The 27,548-nt window shown below is 35.9% G+C and overlaps 1 protein-coding gene across 1 annotated transcript in view; it reads right to left on the minus strand.

Moving 5' to 3' along the window:
• The window catches only part of SBF2 (SET binding factor 2), a 272,308-nt gene that overhangs the window by 38,813 nt on the left and 205,947 nt on the right, over nt 1-27,548 (minus strand). Inside the window, exons 28-35 of the mRNA XM_014966465.1 lie at nt 23,266-23,403; nt 22,047-22,142; nt 17,996-18,067; nt 14,890-15,074; nt 11,836-12,012; nt 7,784-7,885; nt 6,380-6,565; nt 599-725 (exon numbers count right to left, since the gene is read on the minus strand). Of these exons, the coding sequence (XP_014821951.1) occupies nt 599-725; nt 6,380-6,565; nt 7,784-7,885; nt 11,836-12,012; nt 14,890-15,074; nt 17,996-18,067; nt 22,047-22,142; nt 23,266-23,403 (1,083 nt within the window). The remainder of the gene's footprint in view (nt 1-598; nt 726-6,379; nt 6,566-7,783; nt 7,886-11,835; nt 12,013-14,889; nt 15,075-17,995; nt 18,068-22,046; nt 22,143-23,265; nt 23,404-27,548) is intronic.

A 27,548-nucleotide genomic window follows, 5' to 3' on the forward strand; every position in this document is an offset into this window, starting at 1 on the left:
AGTGACAGGACGAGGGGCAATGGCTTCAAGCTGGAGGGAAACAGATTTAGATTGGAGATTAGGAGAGGGTTCTTCACTGTGAGGGTGGTGGAGCACTGGAACAGGTTGCCCAGGGAGGTGGTTGAGGCCCCTTCCCTGGAGATATTCAAGGAGAGGCTCGACGAGGCCCTGGGCAACCTGGTCTAGTTGGGGGTGTCCCTGCTGACTGCGGGGGGGTGGGACTAGATGGCCTTTGGAGGTCCCTTCCGGCCTGGGAAATTCTATGATTCTATGATTCTATGTTTCTGTTCAAATAAGGTATTTAGTAGGGGAAGCTTAACCATGTGGACATTTTGCTAAAAAACCCTGGGGCACGCAGCTAATTTCTTCCACTTTCTCTTAGTCTCGTCAGTGGCATGGCTCAGTAATTATTCCTTCAAAAAATACTGCATGTTCTTCACCTCCATTTTCCTTTCTATTCCTGAAATGGAATTCATTACATCATCACCATGCAACTACTGAACCATCTCAAACTAGGCAAATTTTTGTAGACCAAATATTGATAAGAAAAATACTGAGAACTACAAAACCGATAGGCAATAAACAAACATCAACATACCGTGTTCTAGTCTTTCATAGTCTGAATCCAGAAGAAATGTTTTAAATCGATTTGATATGTGATGAAAAGCCAGAAACTTCAGGTAATATTGATTGAACTCAAACTCTGTTGGGTATTGGTTATGAATCTGAAAAAAGGAAAAAAAAGGGATATTAAGGTATAATACAAATAGATATGTAATAAATAAAAATGTGAAATGTGACAGCAAAATAATTCCCCCATGAATGCTGATAACAAATACATTCATAGGCAGCTGTCATCTCTGTACACACAAATCCTTGTACATTTTGTCCAAAAATATTTTAAAGCTAATTAATGTATTGTCAAGGCTGCAAAAATGTTTCCGAGCAGATAGGGTGTGCCATGTAATAAGCAGCATTCTACTCTGTACAAAACCCAGTATTTTTCAAAGTAATCAAACTGGATATAAATCTTTTATGGCTACTTATGAGACAGCATGTAACTTTATAGGCAAAGATGCAGCTCCTGGATGTAGCCAGAAATCAAACTTTAATTGGAAAGCTTTGCAGCGGACTTTTTTACCATTGCTCAGAACCCAACGTAGCAGACGTGTACAGAGATAATGCTGCAAGTGATGTTCCACCTACATTACCTGATATCCATATAAAATTCAAGATTCTGAAGTTAATCTTGACGAGACATTGCTCACAGAAGTTTCATGCATTCATTTAAAATTTACCCTTCAAATAAGTTTATGAATTGTGATTTTTTATTTTCAGAATTAAGCATGGTAATTAACTGAAAATTCCCAATTACAATAGGAATAAGGTTTTGCAACCAAAAAAGAAATTGCTGATTGATTTTTGCATTTGAAAGATGTCCCACTGTGCTTTGTCTAGATTCACAGGAAACTTGTAAAACACCTTTAGTCCTGCAGTCTTCCTGTGTCTTTTGCATTCCCACCACTCTCACTTTTCCATTCCATCTTTTCTCTCTAATCTCTATTTACCAATTCCTCAACAGAGAAACATTTTTTTTTTTTTTTAGTACTTATGGAAACTAGTATTAGACTACCTGAAGTTCCTTGATGTTTAGATTTTCACATGACAGTTTGAAAAAAAACCCCAACAAGCTAAAAGAAGAGAACAAATGCATTTAGCAAGGAAAGGTTATCTACTGAGTGTGCAACAGTGACAGGAAAATCCCTTGAAAGGACCTATAAACACATACACAGCATTTCAGTGACAGAGTTTGTTGTTATCATATCTGAATATTAGCTTGTGGTTAGGCATTTAAAATGCTAAGATATGTAAAGATATCTCAGTTCAATACACACACACTTATTTTATCCCCACTTCTTGCCCGATAAAAATGACTACATTCCTGCACTGTTTTTAAAAATAAAGCTAAGCAAAATTTTTTTTTATAATAACTTCAAGATTTCAACTTCATAGACAAAGTAATTCAGTTCTTATAAAAAGAGAAAATATTTTTTCTGGCATATATTAGATTAAAATATAATCAGAGTACACTAATTCTGCTCAAAATTGACATAATGTACTTTTGAGCTGAAATCTTAAAAGCTCTGCTTGTGTGTGTGCATTTAGACTTAGTAGCTTAGTACTACCTGAAGTTCCTTGATGTTTAGATTTTCACATGACAGTTTGAAAAAAAACCCCAACAAGCTAAAAGAAGAGAACAAATGCATTTAGCAAGGAAAGGTTATCTACTGAGTGTGCAACAGTGACAGGAAAATCCCTTGAAAGGACCTATAAACACATACACAGCATTTCAGTGACAGAGTTTGTTGTTATCATATCTGAATATTAGCTTGTGGTTAGGCATTTAAAATGCTAAGATATGTAAAGATATCTCAGTTCAATACACACACACTTATTTTATCCCCACTTCTTGCCCGATAAAAATGACTACATTCCTGCACTGTTTTTAAAAATAAAGCTAAGCAAAATTTTTTTTTATAATAACTTCAAGATTTCAACTTCATAGACAAAGTAATTCAGTTCTTATAAAAAGAGAAAATATTTTTTCTGGCATATATTAGATTAAAATATAATCAGAGTACACTAATTCTGCTCAAAATTGACATAATGTACTTTTGAGCTGAAATCTTAAAAGCTCTGCTTGTGTGTGTGCATTTAGACTTAGTAGCTTAGTATGCATTTTCCACCTTGTGTTAGGAAAAGTGTTCTTTAATATATTGTAAGAAGGAAAGGCTTCATTCTTCTATTTGACATATACAGGGTCCTAATTTCTATGCATGGTCCAATAATTATTTTAATACATTTGAAGAGTGACAAGAATAAGCTGCTAATAAAATCCTGTCATGGATCTAGGTGTTGTGAACGATCCCGATTCTGAGATTTCTGGAACTACAAGTAACTAGAAGTTACAATAATATAATTTACTTTTTAAGTGAAAACAACTATCATCTAAAACATTTTTTTATAAACATGAATATTGTATTTACTGTTGTTGGCTGTGTTTTAATGGCTGTGGCTGATTTCAGCACACTTGGAGATGGGAAAGATACCCCAGCTAGGTGAAGTGACTACTGGTATTGAGGATTTGTTTAGCTGCAGTGCAGTCTGCACAATTTAAAACAAACTGAGCTATCAAGGGAAGAAAAAGCTCTGATAAAATACAGCTCCAACATGAGAAGTGATAAATTAGAAATTTAACATAGGAGAAAACATTTGTATTAGTTTCAGCAATTAAAAATAAACAGAGAAGAGAATTTTATTACTATAGGCAATGTAACCACTTAGGTTGAGGTTAAATATAGCTGGTTTGTCTCTGGTAACTCTTTGCTGCCATTTCAGTTAATTCATCAATTTTAAGGGATGTACTCAAAATTTACATGTAAATTAGAAGCAATGTTTTATACTTTATGATTTCAACACATACCACCTAGAAAGATAAGTCTACAGGGACAGGATATCTTTATAAATTACAACTGCATCATATTTTAAAATGCTTAATCTCCATAATATGCGAACATTTAAAACCTGAGTAAAGCAATAGGCATTTCTAATATTATGATTACAGAAACTCAGTATTTTAGAATTCTTTCTCAATCACCATGTTCCCAATAAACTTAAATATCTCCTAAATGTATTTAATAATCTTACACTTCTACCAGCCTTCCTTTGTTTTCCAACACATTTTGGCTTTGTAATGCTATTATATATCAATATTTACTTAGTTTAAGTAAGAAATATAGTACTCCAAAATGTCCTGTGCTAGTAATCACTAAGAGGGTACTCCTGCAAACACTGGAATAATTGCATAAATCTACCATGGGAGCAGCACACTCACCTCCTCTTACACGGGGTGCTGTAACAGAGCTCCTTATTGAGCTTAAAAGAAGTCAGTTCTAGAAAATCATTCCTTTTTAATTATATGTAATAAATTACCAAATAGATACAGAAGAAAAATAAGAAAAGCTTCCTGCACTGACATCACTTTCATAAACTCAGTCTTAGAAGCAGACAATCTGCCAGATGCTGCTATTGTGAAAGAATGATTTTGCATTAATAATTCAGCTGACACCTGGAGATATTGGCATAAACAATGACTTTTTACAAGATGATGCAGTTCTAATTTAGGAACCACTGCTTCATTTGTTTTCTCTGTATCTTTATTTTAACCCATGACGTTTAATGCACATACTGGCTCTATGGTGATTTTCCTACTGCACATAGTATGTTGACATTATAATGGTTAAAAATATTTTGAAAGGACCACTTGTTTATTTGGGTGAACAGGCATTTTTTAAAAACTGATTACATTTCCGAGTCAAGCTGCAGTCTAATTGGATTCTATTTTTAAAAACTGATCATAATATATTACATCTCCGAGTCAAGCTGCAGTCTAATTGGATTCTATAGTTGACTAACAAGTTGCACAGAAACCAATGAAACAATAGAAATGTTCAAGTACAAATGTTTAGAAAATTCATTTTTCATAGTAAATTCCTGTGAAACTTCAACCATTAACTTGACTTCAAAAGTCCCTAGAGGGGACTAGTCCCTAGAGTTCAAAACGTCTTCGTTTGCAAACTGCAACCATACTGTTAGAATTTAGTAAGTCAATACTATGCCCTCAGAAGACTAATCTTTGAAAGCCTGTTTCTAGAAAACTTAGAGTTGCATTCTAAATAGGACTGTAAGTCGTTTAGCCTAAAGTTTTTTTTCTAATAACAGACAAACCTATACTACACTGATTATGCAGTAAAGCTGTGTTTCCATGTCCTTTCTTGGCTGAAGATAACACTGGCTGAAAAGATTATAACCACTAGACAGCCCTATCTTTCCTCATGAGAAGTTACTGCCTCCCTCAGATTGACCTGCTGAACTGCTTCTAAATCCACACCCACCAAAATAAGATGGTCTTTTCTACCAAGTTCTTCTACCTGAAGAACTGGAAAAGGCAGGCAGGTTCCCATGAACCCCTTAGCTAACAGACTGGAAGGGTGGTATCTCCACCAGAGAAGTGGTGAATAGCTACAGTAGGCCTTGAGGAGATCATCTTTGTGCTGATATAGCTACAGCCAGGGCATGTGGACACAGCTTAAAACCAAAAACCAGAAAATAGAGATCGTTCTGTAATATGTATTTGTTAATAACCTGTATACTTCATATTCCTTTTTAAAGATAGAGAAGAGTCAGATACCTAGTAACATGCACCAAAGCTGCTATGTGAGATTAATTACAAAGGCAACATTCTTCTATTTCCTTGACACATTCACAGGTATAGTAGAAATATTTTAGGCACCTTGCAGCTTGAGGCAAAATCAAACCTGACAGTTGTTAACAACAGGGATTTATCCCAGTTTACGTTTCATACTGACTTTTAAAGCCAGGGTGATTATAATCCATTATTCCATGGTCTTAGAACTGCAGATTGTGTTAAACCTAACTTTAAAAAAACCCCAACAATTTTGCCATGAAAAAAACACGGTACATTTTATTTTATGACAATAAAAACACGGTACATTTTATTTTATGACAATAAAATAAAACCCCTGAATTTAATTTTTATCTTTGTTCTGGATAACCCATTTACTTCCAAAGTTTGTGTGATCTCTGCACTTGAGAAAAAAATACCGTACAGCTATGTGTGGATAATTTCCTTGCTTTTTTTTATGTCAGCTTCCTAAGATTTATTACATTACAAGAGGAACGATGCAAGCTCCTGTCTTGTGTTAGCATACACTCTGCAAAGCATTTATATTTACTGGTTTGAAGAGAAAGGGACAGACTTTAGAATTAACCTGAAATGAGCATAATATCCTTAACCTAACTTCTTCTTACATGATGTAACTGTTGGAGTCCATCTTCTTCTGAACGTGCAGTGTATACAAAAATAAGAACGTCTCATGTCACTCTGGTTTATAGCTTGTTGTTTCCAGAACAAGGCCTCTTCAAAGCTCATAATCGAGCACAAGGAGTTAAAAACTGTCTAGTCACTGCACCAGTCACTAATCGATCAATTTCTTCTTCTGAATAAAGGTACTCCAGATGGCCAAAAGCCAGCCTGAAGCTTAAGAAACTCCTATTTTAAATCTCTGCATAAATGACCTGTAATGCCAACCATCCCTCTTAAACTGTTTTATGATGGGTCACTCTCCTCTAGGCAACCATTCCAGCTCTTCTTGAGGTGAAATCCATTCATCTTAATAAAGCCTAGAGAAGCAGATTACTAGTCTTCTCTTAAACTATTACCTACAACATCTGAAGTAGTGGCAGCTACACACTTATTTATGAATTCTTTTTGTGAACTAGTTAGAGATTGACTTACCTGATGCACACAGTCTAAGAACTGTAGGAAAACAGGAGCAAATCCACTACCCTGACAATTGAGAGTCAGATTACTGCGCTGACTGAATTTATGACCAAAAGAGAGCCATTCTTTTTCCACCAGCATTCGGAAGCCTTCGAGTGTCCTGTAGAAGGGATCACTGAGTAACTGCACCAGAGATACTACCTAGAGCACAAGACAGAATATATTGTGTTAAGAGTTAACAGAAGTTAGGAGAACACTTTAGTCAATGAATATAAACATATCATAATCTGTTTATAGTTCAAGGAAACAAAAGCCTTCATATAAACTCAATTACAAGTATTTTACCACACACATTAAGTATTTTTATAAAACAAACCGAATAATATCACACATGAAAAAGCTTCAACTAAATGGAGACTTTATGATACCTGTACAAGTCAAATCTGAGCAACTATAGACTTTGGAAGTCATTATAATGCTAACCACATTTAAATTACATTTGAAGTAAAACAACTTTTATTAATAAAAGAAGGATAATAAATATTTATAAAATAGTATTGGCTACCTCAGCAAAGCAAATGTTAAAGGATTGGTCCTGAGGGTCACTTTAGAGTTTCTGTAGTGTAGCCATGCTATGGTGCCCAGCAGCCAACTTCAGCCTGTTTTTGTAGACAGCATCTCAGGAAAATTTAGAATGCAGAACAGACTTCTTTCACTTCTAGCTATGTATGTGCCATTCTCTCTCTTCACTGTTTGACACAGATTCCAGTAATTATGTTAACATTCTTTTGTGGGTTTGTTTACCAGGTATCAGGACGCTGGCTGCACATGAAGTTTTTATTTACTGGAATTATTGATATCTGTGTTTATCTTATGAATCATGAAGCATCCATTAAATGAGGCAGTTGGTCATCATTCACCTAATTTATAGTTTGTTTCACAAATTTATCTGTTCTGGTGATACGTGTTTGCAGCAGGTGTTACAGTCACTTTGGCACAAATTTAATTTTCTCCCTGTGTGTGGTCTCCTGCCTTCATTTATGGAAAGTGAACAGCAAGAGAAAGAATTCCTCTCCTTCCCTCTTCTGTTTAAAGTGTACTATATTTACGAAGATAAATGATCTGTTGTGGCAACTTTCAGCTTTCATTCTTACATATGGTCAGGTGTAGGAATGTAGATTTTATATCTAAGCCTTAGAACTCTATGTCCATCGGGACCTTTGGAACAAATTAATTTTAAGGAACTCTTTCATGGTGTAAATTGCAAATGAATGCAAGGATTCATGCATTCTAGTCTCTTCCCTGCTCCCACAAGACAAATTTATTAGTGCTATGCCAAATTATCAGTCACTTGTCTAAAAAAGTATTGCCTGCTGGTTTTAGTTAATTAGCTATTTCAAGGTTTTAATAGCAGCTTACTTGTGCAGTAATATCCCAGCCATCTTCCAAACAAACCAAAACAGAAGAACCATTTTCCAGGAGCTCAGAGATGATCACACCCAATTGCATTATCCTGTGAAGCTATAAAGTATTGCAAATAAGTATCATACTCAAGTGAGAGATACATTTCTAGACATCATCAACATAGAATTTTTTTAATATTTAATATTAAAATATGAATTATGACTTCTACATATAGCACAGAGAAATGCATTGATCAAACAGATCAGAAAATTATCAAATATAACAGTCTTGGGATTTTCATCTGAACTATAACAAAACTAAAGCAAGGATTTGAAGACAGGAGCTTAAACTATTAAAACCAGTGAGTACTGTAATAAAATAGCTGTCATAAAAAGGAGAATGGGAACAACACAGTTGACAGATTTATTGTAGAGAAATTCCATCCTGGACTTAACACTAAAATCATTTCCTGTGAAATGTTACGGTTCCATAAATTCACTAAGTACTTTGATGGGAGAATCCATTTAAGATAATCACAAGATAAAATTTCTAATGCTCGATCTCATGGAAGGCAGAAATTAATTAATTGAAGAATAATAATAATGCAAAAAAACCACCCCAACCTAAAAGCAAGCACAGAAAAATCCTATTTCTAAAATCTGGAAATAGTTTAGAAAGACTAAATGATGTTTCTTATACTTTGCTTTTGTGCAGACTGGCTAAAACATATGCAAAGAGAACACATTATTTGCCTTCTAATATGCAGTGATATTAAAATTCCTTCAGCAGGTTAGTTGATTTCTAAGGGTTACTGGCTTGAATGACATCGATTCAAATGTCATAGGTATAAGCAGGTTAAAAAGTTTAGGTGAATTTGACCTATTTTATCCTACTATGAGATTTCACATTATTATTACTAAAAGGAAAATCTATATGATGTTCCTACCATTTTTGTCACACTATGGCAGCATTCTTGGTAAAGAACATAACAGACACTATATAAGCAATTAATTTTTTTACAGTCGAATAAAACTGCTCTTTGCAGAGCACTGAACACAACCCAACCAATAGCAGCAGTAGGAAATATGAAAGCATGAAAGACAGAAGAAAGCAATATAGGAAACAAATAAAGAAAAGAAGGCAAGAGACATCTAAGACCACATATGCAAGAAAAAACTAAGTTCAGAAAGTACAGAAGGCACAGGAAAGTGACTCAGAGAGAAGAAAACTAAATTGGAGAAAATAAGAGCAAAAATAAATAAATAATCAACCAAACAATAATTAAACCGTAGAAAATTCATCCTTGTTTAGGGCAGTCTAATTTTTTCCTCTTAAGAAAAATTCCCCCCCCAAAAAACCATGGACATTGTGATGGAAAACACTTAACTCCTCTGAACATTCACACAGTCATTACTTAGAAAATACTTAGGGCCATGAATATGATCAGAGAGCTGGAGCACCTCTCCTATAAGGACAGGCTGAGAGAGTTGGGGTTGTTCAGCCTGGAGAAGAGAAGGCTCCAGAGAGACTTTATAGCAGCCTTCCAGTACCTAAAGGGGGCCTACAGAAGAGATGGGGACAGACTCTTTATCCAGGAGTGGAGCAATAGGACGAGGGGTAATGGTTTTAAAGTGAAAGAGGGGAGATTTAGATCAGGTATTGGGAAAAAATTCTTTACTGTGAGGGTGGTGAGACACTGGGACAGGTTGCCCAGAGAAGCTGTGGATGCCCCATCCCTGGAAGTGTTTAAGGCCAGGATGGATGGGGCTTTGAGCAACCTGGTTTGGTGGGAGGTGTGCCTTCCAGCCCAAACTATTCTATGATTCTAAAATAGAAAAAAACTAATTTTCCTGCAATTTTTAACAGGAAAGGATTGAGAAGAGCACCACTTTTAAAATCAAGCAGTTTGTTTATTTTCTGTACTCCAGAAATATAATAGAAGAAAGGCTGGTTTTTGCCATCCATAATGAGGAAACTGATAGGCAATCTGGTTATACAGATTCCATAAAAAAATGCAAAATATTATTTTTATCATTTGTATTCAGAAGACAGGGAAGCTCTTCAAATTTCTTCTTATGTATTCACATTCTTATAAAGAAATATTTAGCCTATACAGTGTTAAAATCAATACCGTGTAACTTCTATTACCCAGGAGAGGAAAGCTTTATACAATGAAAACACATTTCCAAGGTGACAGATCTATGTCCTTTCACAAGAATAGTAGAAAATGTGTCAAATCAGTCATAAATTAACTAACTACCCCATAAGTCACATATGACATGATTTAAATCACAGAAATGTGGTTTAAATGTCACACAGCTAGTGTGTGACATTACGATCTAGTCCTGAGCAAGAAGTTGTATGCAGTTACTTTTCCTCTCAGGCCAAGAGAGAGTAACTCCAATGTTCTATCTCCCCTTGATTTCTGTGCTGCTACAGGGACATGTTTATTTCATCTGAGTGACATTCAGTTCATTTATCTACACTTAACTACTCTGTGATTGGAAATGTTCACATGAAGGAGTCAAGTCTTCACACTCTTCCCAGTTCTCCCCTTCCTGAACACCACGGCAGCCAGACACAGTAACGACCAGGTCCTGTGATCTCAAAGGAGTGATCACACCTCAAGGGAAGAAGTTACACCACTCCTTGCACCATAGTACATTTCAACCAGAAAGTACATTTTCTGATGTGTAATTACTGAAATGACTCTGTTACTCACATGTATTTCCTCCTTAAGAAATCAGCGTAAGAATCTGTTCTGTTTACTAAGATTAATTGCACTTGAGAAGAATTTATTTAGCAGAGGATTCCAAACATAACATGCAACTATTAAAAAACATTCCCTATAATTAAAATTATTTTAGATTTACAAAGAGGTGACTTTCCCACATCCTTCTTAATTTGAATCTTGCAAAGTTAGTTTCAGTCTTGCCTTCATTTGGTTAATCTTTATGTAAGGGGATATGGGATGGGGAAATAAAGGAACAGATTCAGAGAGAATAGATTAACACACACTGATTAACACACACACAATCCCCTTTCCCCTGCAAACACTTCTCCATATCCCAAAAACAGATAGCAGATGCTAGCTTATTTGTTAAATACTTGTGCATATGGAAAATCAGGGTGGGAACACATATGAAAAGTAAAATACTGGTTTTAAAATCAATAGACTCATTTATTGTTCTATACTTTTTTTCTGATTTTTAAAATATATAAAATAAGAAAAAGCAGTCAAACCAAACCCATAAATTTACATAAGCAGAATAAAAATGGTCATCTCTACTTGTGTATGTGTTCCATGTTATAAGCTGTAGATTATGTTATAAAAAAATGCCCCCCGCATTTGCAAATGTTATGACTGTATTAAAATAATAATGCTCGTATAATGACAGAATTGATAGTACACCAAATAATTACAATGAACAAAAAACAGCTGGTTAGAACGCAATAGTTCTCTGTCAGAAGAGCCTAAAATTTATTTTGTGTAAGCAGTACTGCATATAGATTATTAGAAGTACCTGTCATATAAATTACCTGTGGGAACCACTCTGACTCCCCAAGTGCTTTAAGGAATGTTGCCTCAGAGTCTGTAGGAATGGTGCTGGGAACACAAGCTCTCATCAGCTTCTGGAAAATCAGGGTGGGAACACATATGAAAAGTAAAATACTGGTTTTAAAATCAATAGACTCATTTGTCAATAGACTCGTTTGATACTTTTTTTTCTGATTTTTAAAATATATAAAATAAGAAAAAACAGTCAAACCAAACCCGTAAATTTACATAAGCAGAATAAAAATGGTCATCTCTACTTGTGTATGTGTTCCATGTTATAAGCTGTAAATTATATTATAAAAAAATGCCCCCCACATTTGCAAATGTTACGACTGTACTAAAATAATAATGCTCATATAATGACAGAATTGATAGTACACAAAATAATTACAATGAACAAAAAACAGCTGGTTAGAACACAATAGTTCTCTGTCAGAAGAGCCTAAAATTTATTTTGTGTAAGCAGTACTGCATATAGATTATTAGAAGTACCTGTCATATAAATTACCTGTGGGAACCACTCTGACTCCCCAAGTGCTTTAAGGAATGTTGCCTCAGAGTCTGTAGGAATGGTGCTGGGAACACAAGCTCTCATCAGCTTTTTAAAGCTTGCCTTTGTCTGTCGGATGTCACTGAATTCAACAGGAACAAATTCACAATTCAAAGCAAAATCAAGTTTGAATCCCTGTTTGGAAAGGACAACAGTAGACGTAAATTAAAAGGGAAGCATATTTTTCACTGACAGTCTCGTCAAATCTCAAATTCTTGCCTTCTTTATTGCTAAAAGTTTCAATTCCTAATTAAAAATATCTGTTTAGTTCAACACCTGACCAGGATAATAAAAATCCTTACAACACTTGCAACATGTACCACAATAAACTACTCATAACAGCAAAATTTATTGCATGGCAGTCATATTTTTAATAACAGTAGTAGTAATAATACTTGTAAAAAACCAAAGTTGAGTGATGAATGTGTTGAGTTCTTTGTACACAACATAATGTCTTTCCTTAGGATTTTTAGAGCAAGTTAGCAATAAATAAATAAAAATTAAAATATGGATGACACACCAACACTGCAGGAGATTTTCTAGTAGTTCAATAAAGCAAAAAAAAAGTAACCCCTGAATCAAAGAAACCCTGAATTCAAAAAGAGCCCCCAAAACGGCAAACTAGCTGCCTCACCTAAGCAGCCACTGCACATTGAGACAGTTGTTTGCCTAAAGGACCTACTTCAACACAAACCAGCACTTTATACCTGATACAATTTCCAAGAGGTTTTCCTAGCAGAATTCTTCATGTTTTGTTTCACTTAATACATTTAGAAAATGAGCAGGAATAGATGAGAACTGAATTAACAGATATATAACAGCATTCCAGTACCTAAAGGGGGCCTACAGGAGAGATGGGGAGGGACTCTTTGTCAGAGAATGGAGTGATAGGATGAGGGGTAAAGGTTTTAAAGTAAAAAAGGGGAGATTTAGATTAAGTATTGGGAAAAAATTCTTTACTGTGAGGGTGGTGAGACACTGGAACAGGTTGCCCAGAGAAGCTGTGGATGACCTATCCTTGGGAGAGCTCAAGGCCAAGTTGGATGGGGCTTTGAGCAACCTGGTCTGGTGGGAGGTGTCCCTGCCCAGGGCAGGGGGGTTGGAACTTGATGATTTTTAAGGTCCCTTCCAACCCAAACCATTTTGTGATCAAGTTAGCCAATTGAAAAAAAAAAGGACTATGATGAAAACAATAAGACGGAGAACGCTATTAGGAAAAAATGCTTTTGGAAGTTAGGCATTTTGAAAAATACATAATATTTCATGTATGCTCATATTTGGAATAAGAAAGTAGAAAACAACTGCTTTTTCAATCTTTGAATGCAGAGATTAATAAAAAAATAATCTGCAAATGTTTTCTGAAAAAAAGTAGAACGACCAAGAACTGATGTAGAGAATACCTGTCTCTTAAACAACTGCATCTAAAATATTAAAAAGTGTATGAAACTGTAGACAAAATGGTTCTCTTCATGTAATCAAATCAGGAAGGGCAGACTTTTGGGTTAGCCTTATTCACATCAACTTGGCTTCACCTGAGTTTAAGTGCTGCCCAGTGTAATGAAGGTTTTCTTCTCTAGAAATCGCTTTCCTGACTAACAACTTTCCATTTGCTTCATAACATATTTCGACACATCAGGAAAAATGAAATTGCACTTTAAAAATAAGTATGTTTCATGTTTCCTGAACTAGATATCACTGAGATGATGACTTGGCTGAACGTGAGATGAGTTGCCAGCAGAATCAGAGTACAGTAGTATGTATTTAGGTGCATTTAGGTGCGATTAAGTGTGACTGAACAGTCACAGAGTGAACTTACAGATACAGAACTCCAGCACTTCCCTTGGAATATCTCTGAACAGCCCCTACAAGGGGCAGCAAGCTCCACTGCTGCTACACCAGCCCCACTCCATTTGCCTACAGCCCCATCATTCCTTGTTATCCCAGCAGCTACATTGAGCGGAGCCGAGCTCTAATGCTCACGCTCCCTGCAAAGCCAGTGCAGGGAGAGAGCTGAGACAGCAAAGACATGGTGACTTCCAAATATGAAGGCTGTGCTGGACACCCTGTTGCCCAGCAATGTATTTCCTTCTCAGCCAAGTCTTTCCTGATTTGAATCCTCTTACCTTGTACAAAAAGGTAAGGGTCCAGAGAAGGGCAACAAAGCTGGTGAGGGGTCTGGAGCACAAGTCTTGTGAGGAGAGGCTGAGGGAGCTGGGGTTATTCAGCCTGGAGAAGAGGAGGCTGAGGGGAGACCTTATTGCTCTCTACAACTCCCTGAAAGGAGGGTGTAGAGAGGTGGGGGTCGGTCTCTTTTCTCAAGTCACAGGCGACAGGACAAGAGGAAATGGCCTCAAGTTACACCAGGGGAGGTTCAGGCTGGATATTAGGAACAATTTTTTCACTGAAAGGGTTCTCAGGCATTGGAATGGGCTGCCCAGGGAGGTGGTTGAGGCACCATCCCTGGAGGTGTTCAAAAGACGGGTTGCTGTAGTGCTGGGAGGTCTGGTTTAGTGATGATGCTCCTTGTTTGTTGTGTGGGTGTCTGTTTTTGTCAGTCAGGTTGACGGTTGGACAAGATGATCTTTAAGGTCCCTTCCAACCTAGAAGATTCTGTGATTCTGTGAAAAGCTATTCCGTTCCTCTACTCATCTGTTACTCATCTTTGTGTGCCTTAGCTCTACTGCACATCAGCATGTGACCAGAAGTGACAGAGGGCTCTCTACTCACAGAACTTCCATGAGTTTGAGCCTGATCTTTAATCACTCTTTAAGATAATTTAATAGGTTTTTATTTATTTTGTTGCCTTATATAACCACAGAGCTTGATTTTCACCACCCCACCCTCCACCACGTTATGCTGCGTATAGGAATAATCCTCATAAGAGTTTACACCTTCAGGAGACTTATCCATCCACCTTTATTTAGATTATTATTTATCATTTTGTAAAAACATTAGGGTTATTAAACTCAAGCCAAATAAAAACTGTGTTAACAACATAAAAATTGCCATTACCCGTAACTGAGATTTTTCTCCAAATATATAGAGGGCTGCTTGCCGTCTCAAAAGCTGACTCTGCAGAAAAGGGCTGCCACCGTAGGAGGTGGTGTTATCTTTCCCTGCAAGTCTTGCACCAACATCAATGAATGGAGTCTGAGTGTTGATGAATCGGTTGCTTGAACGAAGACTCGCCCATACACCTTCATAAAGATGAAAAACATTTAAAAACATCTTTGCGTGGGGCACTGGAGATCATAATTATTAAGGCATATGCTAAAACTGAATTTGGAAAGCATAGTGTTTAAATATGTCATTTGCATCCTTCATAGGACACAATCAACCCCACATACCGGAAAGAAATATTCTTGTAACAAAAAATGTCAAAGCATCCTACTGCAACTGTCATTTAACCTAAGATCCTAATCAAACTCTGCACATCACTTTCTATTGTAGAGGAAATGATTGCTATGATATCAGAAATAAAATGATAAAATGAAGCACAACTTGCAAGTAATTAACATCCATGTAAGTATATGGAAATAAAATTGCCAGTCTTGTTCTTTTCAGAAGTAGGGACAAAAATTTGATGTACTTCCTTGTCAAAGGCATATTTTGTAAGTATAACTAGTAAGAATATTATAGAATTACCTTCAAAACCAGATCACAACTTGCAAGTAATTAACATCCATGTAAGTATATGGAAATAAAATTGCCAGTCTTGTTCTTTTCAGAAGTAGGGACAAAAATTTGATGTACTTCCTTGTCAAAGGCATATTTTGTAAGTATAACTAGTAAGAATATTATAGAATTACCTTCAAAACCAGAAACAGTATCACTTAAAATTCTCTGTTACCTAGAATTTGTGTGTCTCTTTCACCCTACACAATGCAATAGTATCAACCATACCATATTATAATGAAAATGTATGTAAGGATGATCAATTCAAATATTGCACTTCAGGATCTAGCATTCCATGTTTACCCTTGAAATGCCATGATTAAAATGCAGAATACCATCAATTTTAAGTTTTAATTGTCCGTGACTAATGGACAATTAGAAATGAAAATGAATTTAAGGAAGTTCTTTTTTTTAATCACGTGGTTCATAGCTATGTTCTAACAGATGTGACTACTGAAAAATCAATTTAAGGAAGTTCTTTTTTTAATCATGTGGTCCATAGCTATGTTCTAACAGATGTGACTACTGCACAGTTGTGTGAATAGAGAGAAGAAAGCCTAAGGAGATCTGACAGTTTGAACCTGGCTGGAAGGTTGCCATGACTCTGGCAGTTGGGCATGGTACAGAAATCCCAAAGCCAGCAACAACATGAGTTTGAAACAGTGCAGTGTGATGTGGAACCACGGACTTGCCCCTGAAAGCAATATTCGAATGGCATTGTCCCAACACAATAACCTCTGCCTCTCAACAGAATTTTTAGTCTGCATATTGTGCCTTGCTGATGCAGCTATAGTGTCATTTCCAGAGGAGGAAATTCCTACAGCACACAGATGTGCTCTGATCTGATCACACTTAAGTGTCTTTCATGATTTCAGCATAAGACAAAGTAGTAATAAAGCAGATTGTCAAGGCCTGTTTAGCACCAACAAAATAAAAGATAAGTACAAAATATTTTTCTGTTTCTTGTGCCTTAGTTGATGATTTTGTGAGACTGATTTTGTGAGTCCAATGTGAGGATGTGAAAGGTATTTGATTTTCAGAATACAAATAGCACTACTTGAAAATAAAATCCCATAAAGTATACTAAATTTGGCATTCAAATGGCAGTGTGAAATTCTTTAACCCAATATGCAGTAAATCAGATTATCAGAAGGACTCGTGTCCATAAATCTGTGAAGCAAGATATCCAAAAGAGGCACCAGAAATACCTCACAGTAGTAGAAATTTAGATATACAGTACCAAAACCCCCTCCAACCCCTTCAGTAAAATCCAATAATATGCATAGTTAACATTTCTTGCACAGAAGAAAAAAAGCTGCAGATAACAGATAAATTCCACTGAGATAGCTCAACCAGTAAAATAATTTTATGCTATTTTTTTTTTAGCAGGATTATATATCTATTAAAGAACAATTCTATACAGTAATCCTCAACAGGGACTTGTCTGTACAGTTTAGCTTGTCTGCCTGTCTGGCTGCTTGCCTTAGATGTGAGAAAAAGAATAGGATTAACTGAGAAAGGTTGGCTAGGAACTTATGAACTGGTAACAGTTCTGAACAGTCTCCACTTCAGAAAGCCAGTTTTACAAAATACCTCACATAGTAAAGTATTATGTTTAGTATAAACTTTTGTTCCGCATCTAAACTACTACAGATGAAATAATAAAGACTTTAGGAAGCAGAAAGCCCAGCGAGAAATAATTTCTTTTTCATTTGGTATGAAAAAAATGCTGTCTCCAACACAGCCAACTGTCCCGAGAGATAATATATACAAAAATATACAGTTGCACGTTCTAACATTTTACAAATACAGGCCATTATTAGTGCCTGTAGGACACCAAAAGCAACAGAACTGGTTACAAATACATGCAAATGAACATGTTTACCACTGATGGATAACAGTGATTAAAAGACACAATTATATTTCTCTTTATTCCTATTGACATTTTGCCTATTTTTTGCCAGCAGTACCTAGCTTTTATTATTTGGAATAAATTGTGTTATTATGACCTTTTAATTTGGTGGATATAAATTCTTCCCTGTTCGCTAACATTAACAGTAATTTTGGAAAGCAAGCCATTGACTAGGTAACATTATTTCTTAGCTATTTTACTAAAGTAGTAGGAATACCAAATACTCTTCTGCAGAATTCATCTTCCGCTGTTTAAAATTTTCACACTGAAAATTTTCCACATATCACTCTACATTAGATCATAACATTACTAAATAATAACATGGCAAAGTGTGTGACTTATCACTCTCACTGCATCTTACATTTAATGGCCAAAAAACCCCCAAACAACACAACAACACTGAACTAAAATGACAAAATTTTGTTAATGCAGAATCAAGGCTGTCAGTATCACTTTAGCATGTATTAAGATACTGTAGTAGTTATGGAGACAGTAGAAAAGAATGTGCTTTCAGGACACAGAATACAGTACCTTGATGGACTCTTCCCTTAGTTGTTGATTTGGAATTTGAATGAGTGAAACATTTATCTCTGTACCCAAGCACTGGTAGATAACAGTTAAGACAGAAGGAGGAGGAATGGAATGCACATTGCAGCGAGACACATTGCAGGAGAAAAGAAAAGGGTTACTTATTAATTTCCAAAGATCTAGTATATATTGAATTTCTTTACAGTACATGATTTATCAGACAGCACAAATCTTAGTCATCACAAGACAAAACATCAATCAAGTCAGAAAACCAATATAAAATGGGAAGGAAGTATCCATTTATCAAAAAGGAGTAATTTCCATTGTCATTGCAATAGTTTCAAACATGCAGCACAGCCATCATGTGTTTTTCCATAATTATAATACCAAAGGAAATGTAACGATTAAATCATTCTGCTGAATACTTTAATGAAAGCTTTTATCCAGCTGAAAGTTAGCTTAATTAAAAATTAAAAATGTCAGTGCTTTTTAAAAAAACTATTTTAATCTATGTTAGGTATGTAATTTGATGGACCTCAAAATCAAATCAGAGTGCAAGATATTAGTTCTATACACCTACAAACATTTTTAAAGGACTGTGTAAAAGTATGTGATTTAGAAAACATGTAATATCTATCACACAAAGAGGTTTCCTCCCCCCATGCAAAAATTCTCATTTTCAGTGGCAGCCTGATATGCTTATCAGAGGGTTTATTTTTAGCTCAAAAGCCACATCAACATAAGAAACTTCTTTTAATACAAATATTCTATTAAAACATACTCAAAAGTATTAATGTCTCCTGCTGATTTGAGTCTGTATCTATTAATTATAAATATCCTAGTATTTTTCCAACAGCAGCATTTAAAACAAGTGTCTGATTTGAGTCTGTGTCTATTAAATATCCTAGTATTTTTCCAACAGCAGCAAATCATACTGAGAAAACATTTTATTCTACTAAATTACACAACAATGCCAGATAAGAAGTGCTGTTCTGTAGAACCACACTATACTTATAAAGTAATATAAGAAGAAAAGGTATGTATTTTGAGTGAACTTACAATTCTTATGAAAGATATCAACCAAGGTATTGCCAAAAAAAAAGTCCAAGAATGAAAATATGTTATAAACTATAAGTATTTGGCCAAATAGTTCAGATCAGAAACAACTTAACTGAGCTTTAGGCAACCATTTTGTTACAGTGTTTCAGATAAAGTAAAAAACTGTACCTGACATGGACACATATATTCAGGACAATTGAGTATTAAGAACAACTATGATTTTTAAAAATGAGAAATACTATTCAAGCACTAGCACACATCTTTTAAATTTTAAAAGGATGTGTATTAAAAATATGTTGTCTGGCACAAAAAATAGAAAATGTCATTTTCAATTGGTGTATCACAGCTAAACCTGACTTTTGAGCCCTGGTAAGTGTGAGAATAAAAACAAGGAAAAAAAGAGGGATCCAGAATTAAAACCACAAAAAAAGTGCTATTGTATTTTGTACACTGTAGTGCATAATCCATAGCTGCTTGCTATGATAAGGTAACACCATCATATATTTTTTTTTTCCTTTTTGAATTATTCTTAGGAATGTGGAGGACAGAGAAATCACCATTTTTACACCACCTGCATAAAATAAATCTGTTTCTTTTCAGCTGACCAAAACCCTGTATTTTTGGTCCTGTCTTGTGACACTACTTCACATTTGAAATGTAACTAGCTGTGAAAAAGTAGTAAAAATCTTTGTTGTAATAGATCACATGAATCAATTTGAGAACAACAATTTTAGAGATTCTGTATACTTTGCATATTTTAGAGTTTCTTCTCAAAGAATTCTGTTAGCTAATCTAAAACCCCTACTGTTTACTTATCTACAGGGAGATATTCCCCTTCCCTGTTCTCTCTTACCCTGTCAACTTCTCACCTTCACCAGGGCTCCCACTGTACTTGTCAAACATTCTTATGTTTCAGCAAAGTCCTCGTGTATCCTGCTGAACTGTGAACAGACCGCAGATACGGGGCTGTAATTACACCTTTCAGAAATCCAGAGCAGGTGTGGCATCGATCCAGCAAGACACAAGATAACTTCTCTGCCCTCTTCCCGATTACTGCTGAAATTTAGCCAACAGACTTCAACGTCCAAAAAAATAGCATGTCTGTGACCTCATACTGCCTCGAGACTCCTCTATTCTTCACTAAGTAGCAACAAATTCATCCCATCGCACTTGCCACAAACTCTAACCCCAGAAACCAGCAATAGTTTTTTCCCTAATCCTTTTATCTTCAAAAGACAACTTCCATACAGTCAAACCAGCAAGCTCTCCCTTACTTATCTAGAGCACCTTCCCTGCCCCTCAGCACCACTTCGCTGTTGGCACTTGTGTCCCAACACAAGAGGATGGAATACACCCAACTGTCTGCTGTCAGCTCTCCAGCAGTTTTGCTATTTCAGTACGAAGTCAAGCTGGGCACAGCCACCAATTTATCTAACAATTCCAGACACTATTAACTCCTGTTCTCTTAGCTCTCTAGCCATTTTACCTAGCCAATTAAAATCACTATGTTTTTTCACCTCCATGTACTACAACACCACAGTGAGCAGAGAACATAAACAGAACATTTAGATATGAAGTACGTATACACTATGATTAATGAAAATGCACAGAATTTTCCAGTCTTTGGTGATAACTATTTAACTGCCCTCCTCTCTTCCCTTCTGCTGCAACTCTCACATAACTTCTCTATACAGATCTTTTCCTTTCTTCTTTCCTTTCTCCTTCCTCACAACTCTCACGTAACTCCTCTATACAGATCTGAGTATTTTCCTTTCTTCTTTCCTTTCTCCTTCCTCCTGCCTTCTTCCTTCCTCCCTTCATTTCTCTAATCTCTTTTGAAAGTTTTTCTCTACAAAATCGCTTTATTCTTCCCCACACATAGCTACAGTTTTTCTATCACACAATAACTTAGGTTGGAATGGACCTCAGCAGGTCAAAGTAGGTCCAACAATTTTAGATGAGGTGTCTTATGGCCTTTCTCATTCCCATCTCTGAAATCTGAGCTGCATTTGCTGTAAGATGGTTAGTGCGCACAAAGTTGGAAGGAGTCAAAAAAGGAAGAAACCCAACTTTTAGATGCTTAGAAATAATTTTAAGGGCAGCCTTCAGGGCTAAGAAGCAATAAAGAAACACAAAATGCTCCCTTTTGGAAAATAATCCCTATCTTAACAAACATATATTTAAGGAATTTGATGCACTAATTTATGCATATATTTTACAGAAATCATAACAACTTAATCAGACTAGAAAAGTAAAAGTAGTTGGAATCCACTTCACAGAATGAAAGCCTCTTGTAGAAATGACACCGATGAGCCCTTGTACCTAAGAATAACTATTTCCAAAGAAGGTACTTTATCTCCCTACTTATTACAGCTTAGCCACATAACTCCCTCCTTTACCTAGAGTAAAATTGTTCAGATAGATAATCTGTAACTTTATGAAGCATCAGCTAATTTTCAGCCAAATGCCAGAATGATCTGTAATTGGAGATTCTAAAGTGTATTCAATCCTAAAATAAAATAAGCATTTTCAGGTCATACATTTTAGACAAATTAAAAATATGAATGAATCTGAAGTATTTAGAAACATAATTCCTAATTGAGTGCTTAATTTTCCACTTATTTCCGATGAATCTGAAGTATTTAGAAACAATTCTTAATTGAGTGCTTAATTTTCCACTTATTTCCAACATGAAACAAGCTTTATTTCAATGGTAAGTAAAGGATTTAAACAGAAATTAGATACTTAGATGCTGTAATGGACTGAAGCTAATCTGTAATTTCTGTTTTGGTGTTTCACAGAGTAATGAATCAGCAAGCAGCGTAATTATTTTTGACTAAAATTTTGTTAGCATTTATTATTGGCTAATCTGTAATTTCTGTTTTGTTGTTTCACAGAGTAACGAATCAGCAAGCAGCGTAATTATTTTTATTTGACTAAAATTTTGTTAGCATTTATTATTTCAAATAACAGACTTTGAACTAGTCTTACTAACCTCCTCGAGCAAAGCTATTGGATAGATTTACATCCAAATGTCCTGGCACTACCTGCTTAAACACAGTAGACATTCTTGAAGCCCTCCTTTCAGTGCCTAAAGTCGGCCAAAAAAAGAATAGAAGATTAAAAAACTACAGTGTTACTCAGACTAATGCTTAACATAACTGATAAAAATGCCCTTTTTCACACAATACAGGTAATTCTTGCCAATTTTGTACTTCAGATGTATTTTTAAGACATGTATATATTGGCAACAGCATGGAGATGTTAGATACAGCTAAGCAATCAACATATTTTACAATAAATGAAGCAAAGCATGCACACTTTGGGAAGGGTGTTATTTTACAAGAAAAGACACTGTTTATATCAGGCCTATTACCACCAACTGAATAAGACAAGACAGACACAATTTCAAGTCGCATCCTGCTCTAAGACATTGGGGTTACCTTCACAGAAATCTTACCAGGTTTCATCACAGAATAACTGAAATAAAACATGGATTCATTTCTTCACAGAACCACATATGCATAACTCAAATAGCAGATTTTGGAAGAGCTTTCACTGCAAGTAAAGCTCTCCTTGGAACTGACATTAACAGTCCATTATGAGCACGTAACACACATGAAAATGCCTACATACCTTCCATTGCTGCTGTAGCTAAACAGTGCATCTGTTCATATAGAATCTGAGCTTGCAATGTTTTATCTTCTCATTATATGAAACAGAGCAGTATTTTGCATTCTCTTCAGTTTGGCAGTCTCTTATTCAATATACAGTTTTCAATACACTTAATTTATTATAGAACACTTTAAAGTGCATCTTTGCTTTTGATTCTGTTATATAATGTTGCATTTGATATTTAAAAAAACCCTGGAAAGATTTGGCATCTTGATATCCTGGAGAACTTTATTTAAATTACTAATGCTTCAAGATTGGCCCATCACAGTCAAGAGAATTTAAGCAAAAACTACGACCAAAGGTGGACAATCTTTTACTGTCAGATTAAGAATACTGAAACAATATTTTGGGAAAGATTATAAACATCCTTTACATATGGAAAACACATTAACTGAAACTAGAGAGTGAATAAGCTATCCGGAAAGTGCAACAACAAAGAAACAACAGAATTCATATGGGACAAACTGAACTAACACCAATGCAGAGAAAACTCACTTTTCAACTTAGGCATAGAAAAGCACTGTATAAACCAATTTTACCTGGAGACAGAGCAATTGTTGGTCTGACAGTGAGAGTATTACTGCCATTCATTTTGCAGTGGACGGATATCACATTCAGTAAGGCTTGTAGGTATTTTTCCTGTTCTATGCTGCTTGAAGACTCTAAAGAAGCAGGAGCTAGAGTCAAAAGAATGGAATACATTTAAATAAAAGTACATTTATAAATACAAAGGATAGCAAAATAAAAAGCTTATTATATAAAGCAGAGCATTGAAAATGTCATGGTTTGTCTATGAAAGGTTCAAAAAGCCATTCCTTTGATGACAAAGAAGGCTCAGATGTTCATCACCAGAGCAGCACCCAGCAACGTCCTGTTGCATTCCACTCCACACAGCTAAACTTTTGAAAGAGTCTGTTACCCCGTGGTTACTACTTCAAACATTCATCATTAGCCAGAGATCAATACAAATGCAATGGAGATGATGTTGTTTTCTCTTCACTCAGAACGAGAAGCAACATCTCTAAATTTGTGGTAATTGTTGGAAAATTTCAGGCTTTTAAAAAAAAAAAGAACTGTTTCTTTAACAAAAGTCAAAACTATATTCAACCAGCTCTTCCTCATTCCAGAAAAGGAAGGTTACTTACGTATAACGGGAGGTCCCTCGAGATATATTGCCTGTTTACCAAAAGTATATGTAAATCAAAAGATACCAGTGTTCATGTGCTCTGCTGCATTTAGAGACATCAATGGACACAATCTATGTATCCTTCAGGTACCATAAGCCCAGAATCTGACTTTTTTAATGGATTAAAGAAGAAAGAGGCTGGACAGTGCATGCACACCTGGATAACACACATAAAGTAACGTTCCTGTTCCCTAGTGAAAGTCCACTTACTGCTTCACCAGTAGGTAACTTCAGGAAGTGTCTTCTCACATGCTTAGGTAACTTGTAGGAGGGGGGACTGCACTGTGGTGAGAACCACAATTCCATCTCTGAAAACCTCTTAATAATCCTTTACATATGTAGCTCAGATGACTGTTTACTCTACAGATCTTAGGAAAAGAATCATTTTCCAGTTGTTACTGATGTTGCTTAAGGTGCTGGAGACATGGAGAAGGGCCATTTCAGAGAGAGAGAAGCGTCTGTGAAAGACCGGATGAAAGCAATGCCAGAGAGGAAACAGACAATTTAAAAACAGAAGGCAAAGGAAAAAAAAAAAAAACAAAATGAGAAGGTATGATGCTCTGAGAAAGTACTGAAGTTAAACAGATAGTCCACTTAAGAGAATCTTAAGATTTAAAAAAGTTAAGCAACCAATAACAAAAACCAGAATTCAGGGGGAAAAAAAAAAAACAAAATAAGAAAAATAAGAAAATAAATCTTAACCAGAAAAAATCCATCCCTTTGTGTCCAGGTACAAGGACTTGAAGGAAGGAGATGAAGGTCACGTCCTAGGCCATACTATGATGACTAAAAAAGCATCCGGTCTCAGTAAGTCAGATACTTTTCAAAAGTGAAACAAAATTTTTTGAATTCTAGTTTATTGCAGCCACCTCTGGACTTCCTAAAGGACAAAAATGTCATAGCTCCTTATACCAGGATTCAGTATCTTGTCACAGTCAAGATTTGGAATAGGAGATAGAGAGAGTCAAAGAATTTGATTGAGCACCTTTTGACAAACCACAATGGTAATTTATAAATAGTTTTGCCCAGTCAAATTCTATGCAAATTAGCTGGAGGTGGCAAAAGAAATTTAAAGATAGTCCTGTTAAAATTAGTATCTAAATAGCCCTCCTAAAATTAGTATCTCAATTGGAAGCACAATTAGGAAGTGATTAGAAAATGTACATGCAGGAAACATCATGCTGTTTCTGTCTGACAAGTGGAATAAGCCTGAATTAAAACATTATTTTCTTTTCAACTCTTTAGCAGGGTTTACACATTCTGAAATCCACTTGACTGATCTCTGGGTCTCCTAGTTCTTGAACCAATGCCAGAAAAAGTCAATTTAGGTCTTAACAATTTAGTTAAATGAAAGGAAATGAAATGTCTAAATGAAATAATAATGTCCTTACCATTTGCACTTAGAAAAATTTTCTTTAGTGAAGAGCATTGTGTGTGTTTTAGGAAAGAGACTCAGGAGACAAACAGCTTGACTTAAATGAAAGTCTGCTATTGAACTCAGCAGATATCTGAATTAAAGACTGAGGGCAATAATTTCCCTGTGAAAGACTACAGAAGGAAAATTTGCCCTTCATCCTTACCACTAATCATACCCCTCACACAAGGTGTAACAGCAGTATAAAAGGATGAAAGACTTCTGGTGATTCAAAGCATGAACCCCTTACCTCCATAGGTGAACAGGTATTTCTATAAAATGACTGATCTTTTAAGAGCTGTATCACACGAAGGCCATCACAACAGCATAGATTTAAACAAAATAAATACCAGGAAAGAAATACATTGCTTAATGATGCAGTAAGATTGCCTCAGCTGCTAATATGTGCTATATATGCCTGGTTACAGGTTGCCCCGTCTGTCTCTTACAACAGGTCCTAGTACAGCCCATAATCCAGCCTGTATCAAGATAACTGTATTCCTACATGGCAGTTGACCAATACTTGGTAAAATAATCCAGCCTGTATCAAGATAACTGTTCTCTTGGATAGTGTTACTACATAAAAGAAACATAAACAGTCATCCTACATGGCAGTTGACCAATACTTGGTAATTCAGGTGTAGAAATGTCATCTTTAGAACTACAATGCTCTGCAAAAAAATTCCCAGAAAGGCTGAAGTGAAATTCAGAAACCAAACTTCAGAAATTTTTGAAAAGACCTGTATATTCTCCATCTCATATTCAAACATCTGTTCATAGTCCTTTGTGGACAGATGTTAGAAAAACACAATTCTGTTGCACATGAAGTTTGATCCATACAACAATTTATTGTCACGCATAATTTCTTGAAAAAGTTTGTTCTGTACTTCTTATATTGATCTCAACTATGCTTTGAAAACTTGCTTAATATACAATGTTACAGGAAATCACAAAAATGTTCATAGAATCATAGAATCATAGTATTGCCCAGGCCGGAAGGGACCTCCAAAGGCCATCTAGTCCGACCCCCCCACAGTCAGCAGGGACACCCCCAACTAGACCAGGTTGCCCAGGGCCTCATCGAGCCTCTCCTTGAATATCTCCAGGGATGGGGCCTCAACCACCTCCCTGGGCAACCTGTTCCAGTGCTCCACCACCCTCACAGTGAAGAACCCTCTCCTCATCTCCAGTCTAAATCTGTTCCCCTCCAGCTCATTAAGTTCCAGCAGGTCCTCTTTGTTTCTGTGTATCAATCCAGAACTGCCTAATAAAAATCTAGTCCTATGGAATGTCTGCTTAGGAAGGTATGCACCCGTCAACTTCAATTGACCTTATCTTTGTCCTCTTAGTTTGCATCACAATGTGTTTTTCTTCATTGTACACAACTCCTGCTGAGGCAAATACAAGCACCTGTGCACAACCATCTTTATCGATCAGTTTCTTCAGAAGTTTTGTTTCCCCCAGCTTCATCTTCATTATGGATAAAATCAATATCCTATAAATATTTCTCATTTTCCTTGCAGTACCTTCAAGAGTCTCCATTTTCTTTACAATTTAAAAGAAATAGTAACCCCAGAAGCTAATGTCAGACTGTGTTAGTCACCCACATTCTGTATTGCCTAATATACTGCTGGAAGTATGCCAATGTCAATATAAAAGACTGTATAAAATTGAAAAGAGAGATCACCGACAAAAGTAAGGAGATTACATATAGGAAATGTGCTTTAATGGGTCAGGCTTTGAAGATCTTGTTTTAGAAGGCTCTTATACTTCCATGCATTCAGAAATAATAGCCACTACAGAAAATATGGAAGTGTTTGTCTTTATATAATTAGTGGACTATTCCTGCAGAATTTTTTCTATTTATTCTATTTGTAACAGGTTAAAGATGCCTTGCCAGTACTTCAGCCAAGACAATCAGTATTAAATCAGTTTATAAGACTAACATTTGAATTACTGTGCTTAGGATTCACACCATAAACCTGTGGAACAACTGGTGTAGCTCAAAGCTTTGGCAGCTGCTGTGTTAACTATTGGTAGTACTTCACTGATACATTTTATGAATCTTTTCAACAAAAATGCATTATATAAAGAGCAATTCATAACCTTGCTCCTCACTCCAACTGAAACACGCCCCCACAAAACACTGGAGAGACACAATGAATCAGTGCTTCAGCAGATAATTAGTGACTCATAAATTAGCATTAACAGCCAGCCCAGAC

The sequence above is a fragment of the Calidris pugnax genome, unplaced genomic scaffold, assembly GCF_001431845.1.
Source record: "Calidris pugnax isolate Ruff unplaced genomic scaffold, ASM143184v1 scaffold26, whole genome shotgun sequence".
Taxonomy (NCBI): Eukaryota; Metazoa; Chordata; class Aves; order Charadriiformes; family Scolopacidae; genus Calidris; species Calidris pugnax.